The 12,286-nt window shown below is 43.1% G+C and overlaps 1 protein-coding gene across 4 annotated transcripts in view; it reads left to right on the top strand.

Moving 5' to 3' along the window:
• The window catches only part of Dse (dermatan sulfate epimerase), a 62,390-nt gene that overhangs the window by 40,709 nt on the left and 9,395 nt on the right, over window positions 1–12,286 (top strand). For 3 of the 4 annotated variants that reach the window (XM_057763157.1, XM_057763156.1, XM_057763158.1), the window contains one exon: window positions 11,388–11,641. In XM_057763157.1, the coding sequence (XP_057619140.1) occupies window positions 11,388–11,641 (254 nt within the window). Of the gene's footprint in view, window positions 1–11,387; window positions 11,642–12,286 lie in introns of those variants that run through there. The other variant, XM_057763159.1, reaches the window with a different exon arrangement.

Raw genomic sequence — 12,286 nt, 5'->3', positions numbered from 1 at the left:
CACAGTCTCCCGCGTACATACCCCCGTGATCTAGAAAGAACGTGTGTATGACAGCCTGTGTGAGTGAACCAGGAAAAGAGAAGCTTGTTAGTGACTGCAACGTTAGTCAGGGAGGGGAACAAACACCACTATTGGGATCCCAAGGGTGTGGAGAGACTGAGACAGAGTATGACTGTTTGAGCATTTGGGCCGTCCTTCAGAAGATAGGACCCAGCTCTCCTCTCCGCTGCTGACTCCCTGACTTGTGTACTTGCCCATGTGATTCTGAGGTCCCCTGAAACTTACGTGGAAAAGGAGAAACTTGTGAAGAATGGGCCTGGGAAACTGGTGACAGACTGTACCTAGGTGAGATGGAGAACGTAGTAGGCAGTCAGCTGATGGGAGGGAGACGGTACTTCACTTTTTTACATGTCCTTTTTATAGCAGTATCTGTTTCTTCTGTCCACTCAATCTGCCTCACTTGCCCGTATCACCGTATGGCAGATGACTGCTTGCCCCCGCCCCTGGCCCTGCTGTCACACCGGCACATGGGTGCTGCAGATTAGATCTGAGCTAACCACTAAGGCTCACATGGTGGAGGCCCTCAAGCGTTAGCACTGTGGGGAGTACTGAACACGTCAGGAAGTAGAGCCTAGCTAGTTGGAGGAAATCTCATGGGGCATGCCCTGGAAGGCTCTCCTGGAGCTCTAGCCCCTTCCTCACTGTTTCCACCTGCCAGGGCATGAGCCTCACACTGCACCGTATAGTTTCCACCATCATGTTCTCCCTCACCAGAGGTCAAGACAGTGGGGCCGGTGACTGACTGTAAGCTGAAGCTGTGAGCTAATTATTTCCTTGGCATGAGGTGATGTTGTCAGGTATTTCATCATCCTGTTGAGAGCTGACAGACAGTTAAATCTTCGGTGAATACCTTGGTGTTTATTGTTGTTAGGCCTCCAAACTACAGCCCACGCCGCTGCTTACAAATTCACAGTCTTCCACTCATCTCCTGCTGCGCTCTGCCCATGCCTGTTTTCCCTCTTCCTCCCACCGTTCTTCCTTGACTCCTCAATGCAGTTTGTTGAGGTCAGGTCTGTGGTTATTGAATGAAGGTGAATTGCTACCCTCACCACAAAACGGGTTCGTCTGGAAAGTGCAGCTTTTCTGTCTTCTTCTGACGTTTAAGCATTTTGTAATTTTATTGTTTTAGTGACTGTCATGTTGTCTCCCCTGAGACAGCTTGCACTGCCATCTTCAAGTGTGACTTGGACCTGAGCAATAAGTTTTCTTCTTGCAGAAAGCCAGACTCACCCATATCTTTACTTCCAAGACTATCAGACTCCACGACTAGACTTAACTGCTTCCTTCATGATGTGCATCCAGCCCTGCATCTCCTGCAGCTCTCCTGACTGTTGTGTTTGCTTTACTTCAGCACACTGGTTTGTACTAAGAACTAGAGCACACATTTGGTTGTTTGATCCTGAGGGTATGTCCCACAGAAACTCCTTTCCAGAAACCTCTGGGCTATGCCTCTACTCTGACAGTGCCTTCAGACGCTCTGTAGGATGTCTCACCTGAAGTATAGCTTTTGGTGGACGTGCCAGTCTTCCTCATTGGCCTTTCAACTTACCGAGGACCCAGAGGACCTAACATAGTGTACCTGCCACAGACACCTCTAAGCAACACTGAAGGGATGACTTGGCTCCGAATGGATGATTGAGTTTGCCAAGAGCAGGAATCCCGAGGCTTCGTGCAGCTGGGAATGTAATTTGGTGACTTGCACACTGTGACTGCTCGTGTATATTTTGGCTGCACTTTCACTCTGAAGGCCCAGCCAGCACCAGTCTTTGGTCTAGTCTGTCCCCTGGAATCCCAGAAACAGAGGTGGCAGGACTGTCAGGTTTTGCTTTCTGTCCTGGTCCCCAGGGTCTCGGGTTCCCTGAGAACCTTTGCGATGCTCTTCTCCCAGTGTTCTCTCTTCCCAGAACCCTTGAGCCTTGGAGTCCTTCATCTTATATATGTTCCCATTGCAAAATTTTGGTGTGTTCGCTTTAAAACCACCTCCTCCTGCCTTTGAAAAGAATGGTTAGGGTGTTCCAAAGTAGGAGGTTCTACGTCATTGTAGTGAAGGCCTAGGACTACAGAACCAGACTGCCTGTGTGTGTCCAAGCTCTGCCACCTTGAGCCTATTATCTTGCTTCTCAGATCAGTTCCTATTCTATAAGTTGAAGTTAAATAATATGTTTACCTCATATTGTAGTTTAGAGGATTCAGTGAGTTAATGAAACACTCTTGCTAAAAGTATGTTCTTCCCAATTGAAATAACTGACCAAAGTGTAACATATTCCGCAAAAGGCTCCAAGGCCGCAGGGTGGTTTTAAAAAGGTCGCATGTGCCAGAGAACAAAAACTTGAAAGAGTTTTGAGGTCTCTACCCAGCAGCATCAGAGTCAACAGTTGCTGTGGGTGGAGGCGGAGATGTCCACACTGGAGCTGCATAGAGAACTTCAGAGCCTGTGGGCCTCTGTGTAGAGCGCCAGGGACTGACTCTCTCTCTCTCTCTCTGTCTCTCTCTCTCTCTGTCTCTCCCTGTCTCTCTCTCTCTGTGTCTCTGTCTCTGTCTCTCTCTCTCTCTCTCTCTCTGTGTGTGTGTGTGTGTGTGTGTGTGTGCAGAGTGCCAGGACCTGTGTGTCTGTGTGAAGTGCTCCAGGGCTGTGGGTGTGTGTGGAGAGCTCTGGGGACCTGTGTGTCTGTGTGGAGAGGTGTCCAGGGCCTTGTGGGGGTGTATGGAGAGCTCGGGGGACCTGTGGGTAGGTGTGGAGAGCTCCGAAGACTGTGGAGCTGCAGATAGAGCCCCGGGGAATCATCACTTCACCCATGGTAGCGTGAGCTTTCTTGTGCTGCAGCAGCCGCTTTTGAGTCATCCGTGCTCCTGCTACTGACCCCAACAGCAGCTCATTGGCTCACCAGTTTGGAAATAGGTGCAATCATTACTTTGTTGTGAACCCCCTTTCTGGGGTGAGTAAACTTGTTGGCATTCTCCAGGGAAACTGCCACATAACAACTGTGTGACACGAAGCTGTATGTTACTGTGAGCTCTGTTCCCTTGCTTGTTTGTTTATCCTTTTACAAATAAATGCTGACAAAGACAATTTTATTCATAATGAACACATTATTTCATGTAAGTTAATCACCAACACACTCAATTTTAAGCATTTTGCTAAGCAGTGAACATAAACATAAGCACAAGTTGCACATTTGTCTTGCCTAGAGTTCTTAGGTTTTGACAGAAGAGAGACACTAATAGTATTGATGCAGATGACAATATCATCAGCCAAGTTCAAGATGTGCTTGGCTGAGGCCTGAAGCCATGGGGCAAGACTTTCTAGCTGGGACAAGAACAAAAATCAAGTGACAGAAGGAGAGAACCATGCTTGACTGTCCCAGGCAAAAGCAGCTGATGCAGCCTGGCAATGCAAGAAAGCAATGAAGGGTGCTTTTAAGGAACTGAAAATTTACGACAGGAAGGAGGGGTCTGCTGTGAGGTTTAGAGTCCGGAGGCAGCTGCTGAAAGACCCACTGCACCATGTGAAGGAGCTGGGACTCTTCTTAAGAGCACTGTGAGGCCCTTGAAGCGTTTAACAGGACGATGACATGATCCGATGTGTGTGCGTGTGACATTTTCACTGCAAAATAAAAGAATGCCAAAGGAACAATGTGTGGAAGCTATAATACAAGTCAAGAACTGGGGATCCTGGTCACAGCCCCTCTATGGGGCGGCGGGGGGGGGGGGAGACAGAGAGACAGAGAGCAAGAGCAAGAGCCTTCTACAGTCATCTTACCCTGCTTCTGGCTAGTTCAGTGAAGGTGAAATCTTTGCACACTTTGTTTTGCGGTGGGGGAGTGGGGATGAGCTGTCTCACTATCTTCTAGTTTCATCTTGAACTTCTGGAGTGATTCTTCTCCATTAGCCATTAAGTACTGCCACTGCAGGTGCATGCCACAACATCCGGCTTTTGTCTGCCCCTTTTCTAGGGTGTGAATGTGTGAGTTGGGTAGGTGCTGAGGATGTAAGAGGGTTTTGCAGACCAGCGTTCCACCTCTGAGCTGCACTCAGCCCCATATTTGCTCATTTTTAACTCCGTCTGCACCCTTCATTTTCTTTCCACTTTGTGGAAGGAACTTGGACTCTTTGCCCTGCCTACCTTCTCACAGTCTGAACGTTGCGGACTCCACACCCACGGTGGTTCAGTGGAAAACTCCACTAGACGCTGTGGCTTGACCCAGTTCAGTTCTGATCTTGCAGATGCACAGTCAATCTTCCTTTCTGAGACAGAATTGGCTGGTGTTTTCTCATGTAGCAATCTGTGTTTTAGGTACAGTCTCTGCTCACATATAGAAGTAGGAGAGAGGTCAAGCTGGAAAGTATTAGGGCCTCTGTAAGCTTATTCAGATAAAATCCTGGTATCCCGTGATAAGAAGTTAACATTGATGAGAATGAATAGTTATATCTGGGACCCACAGGGGGCAAATAATTTATTTTTCAGATGCTGGAGGAATGAGAGGACTCATCACTGAACATATAATACTTGAAACTGTTGGAGTATTCTGAGAGCAGGCTTTGGATATACCAAGCTTTAAGGTGCCAGTGGACTCTCGAGACACTGCCAAGTTCACCTCCTCAGACTTTATTTTCAGTACGTCGATTTGCCAGCATGTGTGTTGCAATTGTGTATATGTGTGTGTGTGTGTGTTTGTGTGGCTGTTTCACCATGCATACATAGAATTGTCACCAGGAAACATGAAATAGGAAATGTGCCTTTAAATATAATATGCATCATTTTTTTTTGCGGATGGTGAAAAGAATTTAGAAAGGAAGTTCAAAGGTCAGATTTAATTAAAGTGCTTCTACGGCAGTAAGTCACTAGTGAGTAACAGCTGGAAGAATGAGAAATCAGGCACTGCAGCCACGTGTGCACTGCAACCATGTAGGTACTGTAGCCACAGCAACACAGCTATGTGGGCACCACAGCCACGTGGGCACCGCAGCCGTGTGTGCTCCCCAGCCACGTCGGCACCCTCAGATCCTTTTCTGCCATTAAAGGCCAAAGGAAACATCATGCTTTCTCCCCCGAGAGGGATGATGGAGTAAGGGATGTATCAGATGGGAAAGGAAAGGTCCTTGATGAGCCACAAGTTGTGATTTGAGCTTGGAACAGTGTAGCGAGCATTTATTAGTTTATTCCAGTCTCGCTGGCAGTGAATCCACTATTACAAGAAAAATCCAGAGAAAGGGAAAGAGGAGAATAAAGAAAACCCCCACATGTAACTATGATCATATATTAACTCTAGTCCCTTATACAGTATTTGTGTTTTGTTTTGGGGGGTTTGTTTGTTTTCCTTGCTAGAGACTGAGCCCTGAGCTTTGTATTAGTCAAATGTTTAAAAACCATGTGAAGTATTGTACCTTAGTTGACTGTTGATGTGGAGACTTTCAAGCATGGCTTATCTAGTTTGACAGCCTACTTTGATGTCCTGCCATGTGGTCAGAGAAGATGAGAGAATGTGATGTCATTCAACAAAGAGGTCAACTTTCACTTTCAATATGACTAGATCTAAATCTTAGGTATCTTTAGATTTAAAACTGGGGAGTTGCTGCTACAAGCATAATTTCATTATTCATTTCAAATGTAAAGTGCTTCTAAGAAAAAAAAAAGAATAGTTTGCAGGCCGGGGATGTCCTCCTTGTTTTTGACATGAGTGATAAATTCTATCTTTCTTTTATAAGTTGGCTGCTGGGCACAGGTGGTGTGCTTGCATCTGTACCACCGCTCAGCACCTCATGCTCTCTGCTCTGGACGTTCTGAGCATCTCTGCTTTCTTGGGCTCCTTCCAGGCCCATGAACTTCCATGCTGAAACTGTAAACAAGCCCTAATTAAATGCTTTCTTTTTAAAATTGCTTTGGTCATGATGTCTCTTCACAACAATAGAAAGTGACTAAGACAGGTATGCTTTGTAATCTTACTGTTTTTTTATTTCATTCCATTCTATTTCATTGGGTTCCATTAAAACATGCTGGTCATAATTTAAATGCTTATTTAATAATCTGTAGTTTGAAAACTCCGTTTAACATTTTGATAAACACATGATTCTTCTTGTTTTACTATCCCTTTCCCTGAGCATCTCCAGTGAGGGGCCTCACCCTTACTTAGTGGTCTATTTATTCCATAATTCTCTGGTTTAGAATGCTTCTTCCCCAAATACACTGAAAAGTATCTTTTTTTCCCCATTAAAAAATGGCCCAAGTCTGTGATTGATAAGCACATTTCAGGTTTCCAGGATGGAATGGGATGTGTTTCAGCATATCACTTTCTCTTGGTGCCCAGAATAGAACCAGTCACAGTCCATTCACTGTTCTCAAAAGGTGCCTAGATTTTATGAAGTTTTTGTGTACCACGTTAGTAAAACCGTCAAAAAAAAAAATCATACAGGAAGAGAAGAATTGTGATGAATCCTTCTAAAGTAGGAGAATCAGATGACTATGCCATTTCTGAGAGGGTGTCCTGAGGAGGTAAGATTCTGCTTGCTGCATCCTTGTACGATGAGGGGTGCTTCACTTTGGTTCTATATTTGTGATTGTTAGTTTTAACTGTCCGTGTGACACAATCTATAACCACTTGGGAAGGAGCACTCAGTAAGAGATTGTCTAGATTGGATTGGCCTGTGGGCATATCCTGGGGATTGTCTTGATTACTTTAATTGAGCTGAAAAAGCCCATTCCTTGTGTGTAGCACCATTCCCTAGATATGGGTCTTTGGCCGTGTAAGTGTAGAAATGGAGCTAAGTACAAGGCAGTATGTGTTCATTTATTTTTCTCTGCTCTTGGCTGTGGATGCGCCGTGACTAGCTGTAATATTCTGCCTTGACTTCCCCACAGTGATGGACTATAACCTGGAATTGTGTGCTCAAATAATCCCTTCCTCCCCTAAGTTGCTTTTTAAAAAAAGGTTTATTTATTTATTTTATGTAAGTGCTCTATCTGCATGTACACCTTTACACCAGAAGAGGACACCAGATCCCGCTCACTATAGATGGTTGTGAGCCACTATATGGTTCCTGGGAATTGAACTCAAGACCTCTGGAAGAGCTGCCAGTGCTCTTAACCTCTGAGCCATCTCTCCAGCCCCCTAAGTTGCTTTTTGTTGGGTATTTTATCACAGCAATACAAGTATAACCAATACAGAATTTTTGCCTTAAGAAGAAAAAGATGTATCAGTTTGATTATAATTTTGCTGTAAGCAGAATTGAGTCTTGTTGCCTCTGATTGTCTTGTGATTTTTTTTTTTTTATGTTAGTGGATCACACATTAAAGCCTATAGGGTGATAGCCAAATGTTAGGCAGCACATGAAGAAAGAATGGAGCAAGTTCTAGAGAGCTGCAGTGCTGGACTCTTTAAGTTGTGTTTGTTGCTGCTCTAAGAGTAGATGAATTGCGTACACAGCAGAAATGCATTCTCTCACAGTTTGGGAGGTGGGACTCTGAGGACAAGGTATATCAGAGGATTGCTTCCTTAGGCAGGCTCTGAGGGAGAAGGTCTCTCTTGTCATTCTCTCAGGTGGCTACAGAAAATCATAAGACAATAAACACGTCTTCCCTCACATTCTTGCACAGGTCCATTGTCTTAAACACAATTCTTATGTCTTTCTAATTGCAGTGCAGCTCATTTTATAGGTATATTACAGGCTTAATGAGCTTAATATTGTGTTTGCATTTCTTTTAACTATTCATGGTTTACATAGTGTTTTTATTGGCTTGACATTTGGGTGGTTTGTTGTATCATCCATACACAGGTCTTATGTTTTACATAATATTTCAATGTACATTACAGACATATGATACACAAAATAATACCCTTTAGAACAGCTATGCACAAGATAAACATGATGGATTTACACACTGGAACCAGATTATGACTAACTGAGAACTCATTGGCCTAGGCATGCATATTTTAACAAGGCAAAAGCTATTGGCAACTGAACCATTCGATGTATTATTTTCCAACTTTATACAACTCAAAATGGCTTTAGTAGGGTTGAGTTCCTCTACTGTAGGGCAGGATTTCTTTCCTTATTAATTTTTTGTAGCTTTTATACCCCTTGTTCATGATTCTCTTGCTCCACTGTGAATATGTTATTATGTCTCTCTGCTTCTGCTCCATAGCTCCATCTCCTAACCACTGCCAGGGGTTCTTTGCCTTTAAGGACCCATGCACATGACAGTCTTTACTAACTTCCTTCACACAGTCCTTAAGCACATCTGTAAAATCATTTTTGCCTTGAAGGTATAGTGTAGTGATATGTCCTCTGGTACTTTTAATTGCTAAGCCAGCTCTCCTGTGCAAATAAACCTTTAAAAGAAAAAAGGAATACTATTAACAGCAAATGTTGGCACAGACGTGGGGAAAGGGAAACCCATATTTATTTATGTATAGCTAACTATCAAAAATTATCACCTATGTTGACTACATAATAATTGAAATACCCAAGTTCCTTTATTCTAAGCATTTGTATTAATAGTAGTTATATAAATGAAATAAACAGTTTCTATGACTTGAATTATGCCCCGCCCCCAAATTTGATGCTAAAGATCCATGCCCTCATGTGGACAGTTTTGAAGATGTGACTATGTTAGAGGTAGTTGGATGTAGATGAGGTTAGTTGTGTGGGCCCCTCATACTGGGATTAATGCCCTTATGAGAACTGACATTTGAGTGCTCTCTCTTAACCTGATTCATCTATTCAGAAGCGCAGGAAAAAACCTTGTGAGAACACAAAGAGACAGTGTGTGTGTGTGTGTGTGTGTGTGTGTGTGTGTGTGTGTGTGTGTCCAGGATCCACCCATCAAGGTGAGAGCTCCCAGGAACACCTCATCATGCCGACTCACTGACCTCAGACTTTTCCCTGCACAACTCTGAGAAGTTACATTTCTGCTGTTGAAGCCATTTATTACAACAGCCCAAACTAGACCACTCTAGGAAAATCTATATATGTTCTGTGAGCCTTCAAATACTAAATATTGGTATTTTCCAGATAATTATATTCTGTCTACTATCTACATCAATGAAAACTATATGAAAAATTGAAACTGAGTAGTTTTGACATTTTAAAATCAGATCTAGAAAATATACACACCAACATTATTGTCAGACTTCTTTTTTATCACTATGTAATCAAGTAATTTGTCAAATCTGAAGCAATACAAACTTCATAGATTGTCTGCTACTGTCTAATGTACATCATTGGTAATTCAGAAAGCATTTATGATAGTACAAAGCTGTCTACACATAAAATTATAATAAAAATTTGATCTTATTAGGCTGTTAATTTTGGAGAGTTACTTGTGCCTTTTTCTTCCTTTCTTTTTCTTGAACCCAGGTCTCACATATGCCAGGAAATCATTCTACCTTTGAGCTCCAGTGATAGAAATAAAGACTTTCAGGAAAAAAATTAATAAGTACTTTGTGAAAGGGGAGGTGCTGGATTCACATTCTTACAAACCTTGCTCATCTGCTTTCTCAGCTGATGTGCATGAGGAAAACATAGCTTCACAGACGTGTGCTTGAAAAGGATTTGAGTAATCGCTTCAGATATTTATGGGTATTTGCATTTGTTTCTACACTAAAACTACGCTAGTCCTGTAAAAAATTAGTGGCAGTATGAATTACCACAGGTTGTAACGTTAGGAAAGTGGAGAACCTATGCTCTAAGATTGTGGCGTTAGGAAGGTGGAGAACCTATGCTTTAAGGTCGCAGCATCAGGAAGGTAGAAGAAAATTGATAAATGCTATAAGGTGAAAGAAAATGTATAAATGTCTGCTTATTTCCTTAACAATTCCCCACTTACTTAGACTTTTCAGTAAATTGATTAGCTACTGCCCAGATCACATTGAATAAGAGATATCTTCTTGTTGCATCCATGGGCTGAAAGCAAAATTCTTTTAGTTTCTATGACCATAAAAGTACAGTTTTATTGCTGGTCTCTGTAGCTGAGGCTGGATAAGACTAATAGGGGAAGGATTTAGATTAACGCCTACACATGCAGCTATCACAGGCCAGCTTTGAAAATGATGCTGGGATGACGGTGCCGTCAACTTTATGGGCGTGCTTTATTGAGTGGGAAACTGCTTGAACCGAGAAAACTAGAATGCTCAGGACCTAGCAAACATGAGAAAAATTAGCACTGCAATATTTTATAAAGGTTGGGAATTATATCCCATGTTCTACTTGTAACAAGAGTAATTGTTTACACAGGTGTGTAAGGACTTGACCAGCTAGCAAGCTACTGACAACAGCGCTGTCGTGACTAGGTGTAGACACTGCTATTTATAGATGAGATTCATCATTATAGGGTACGATGACACAGAGTTGGGCACAAATCACGTGGCCTGCCAGTCTCGCCAGTCACTTGTTCCCCTCTCCCTGACAATGGCATGGCCTTACGGTTTGTTTTGTTTCTAGAAGCAGGAATGTTTTTTCCAAGCATTGCAATGCTGGCAAGCTGAATGGCCACGGAAGTGCATCATTTTTTAATAGGAGCCAATGAATAAGAAACATCAGACTTTGTCTTTTCAGTATCAGGCTGTGGTACCAGGACAGCTAATTGGAATGATGAGATTATTATAAATGCAGAGATCCTGCCAAATGCCTGGTTTCATAAAGACCACATAATTGTTGTAAGCAGTGTGGCCTGGTTTCAGACATCAGTCCCTTCATTTTTCCTTTCTTTCCAAAACCACTTATTAAGAGTTGTCTGTGTGCCACACGTAATTCTGTGGTTGGAGATCCAATTGTGAATGGAACAGAGAAAAGACCCCTTTTGAAGACCTGAGCATTGAAATTCTGACAGGGCGACCAGATCACTTCTCCTCATCTCTGAGTCAGCCTCATCAGTAACGCCACTCCTCCCTTCATGGTGTTGACCTTGTAGTTCTGTCCAGACTGTGATGATGTAGGCTACCATACTTCATGTTAATCAGCTGAGGAAAATGAGATCAATGTGCCTGTTCATTTGTTTTTACAAGGCACCCAAAAGAGCAGCAAGTAGGAAGGGGGGGCTTACCATTACATGTTCTGTTCTTTATATGCCTGAGTGTTTTTCATCTACCTCTCATCAAGAATGGAAAATCTAAAGAAAAAGCAAACATCCTAAAAGTCTCAGTGTAACCAGAAACCTGGGAGGAGAGAGGCGTGTTAACTCTGTTATCGGCACAGGAGACTGGATCTGTGCTGGAGTCTAAGGTCCATTGCGGGTCCTTAGCCCTCTTGGTTTATCTCTGCATTTGTCCCCTTTGTGAAGACTGATGAGAGTCATGAGGCCTGCACTCAGCTGTGGATTATTTTCTTTACAGGTTGGTAAAAGATGCTCCTTGGGATGAAGTCCCGCTTGCCCACTCCCTGGTGGGTTTTGCCACTGCCTATGACTTCTTATACAACTACCTGAGCAAGACACAACAGGAGACATTTCTCGAAGTGATTGCCAATGCCTCAAGCTACATGTACGAAACTTCGTACAGAAGAGGATGGGGGTTCCAGTACCTTCACAACCATCAGCCCACCAACTGCATGGCCTTACTCACTGGGAGCCTCGTTCTTATGAACCAAGGTGTGTGTGTGTGTGTGTGTGTGTGTGTGTGTGTGTGACTATTCTGACTATTCTTAGGAATGGGTTTATACTTGCATCCTAATTAAACCACAGATGAAGTAGTATCCAGGGCTTCTCTTGGGTTACTAAGGACACATAACATCTTACATTTCAGCTAGTGATACTAGCCTGCAGGTTTTCTAATGCTGGCTAATAACTGTCCCAGACCACACTCCTGCAACACAGGATTAGCAAGGAGCTTTCATTCTTTTAAGGAATTCCGATGGTAGGAGATTGTCAACATGGAATAAGCAAAAGTTTTAAAAGCTTTTAAATTTGAAATGCATATTCCCAGCATGCACAAGCATGAACCAAGTACAGCTGTCACCCCCCTCATTCTTGACACACACACACGCACACGCACACGCACACGCACACGCACCTAAAGAACCCATCAGAACACCTAGCCTAGATAATTTGGGTCAGAGTTGGAAGCATTTTTCGTGGTCTTGTAGTTACTTTGTGTAATACATACCATTACTTCTATGACTCTAATTTAGTTGTGACCCCTGTGGAAATCCGTGGCTAAGACTTTATTTAAGGAAAACATCAATAAACACAGTAAATTATTAAAATATTTAAAATATCATTGGAGCTTCGAAATCT

This window comes from Chionomys nivalis, chromosome 2 (genome assembly GCF_950005125.1).
Source record: "Chionomys nivalis chromosome 2, mChiNiv1.1, whole genome shotgun sequence".
Lineage (NCBI taxonomy): Eukaryota > Metazoa > Chordata > Mammalia > Rodentia > Cricetidae > Chionomys > Chionomys nivalis.
This window is presented reverse-complemented; position numbering and strand designations above follow the sequence as displayed.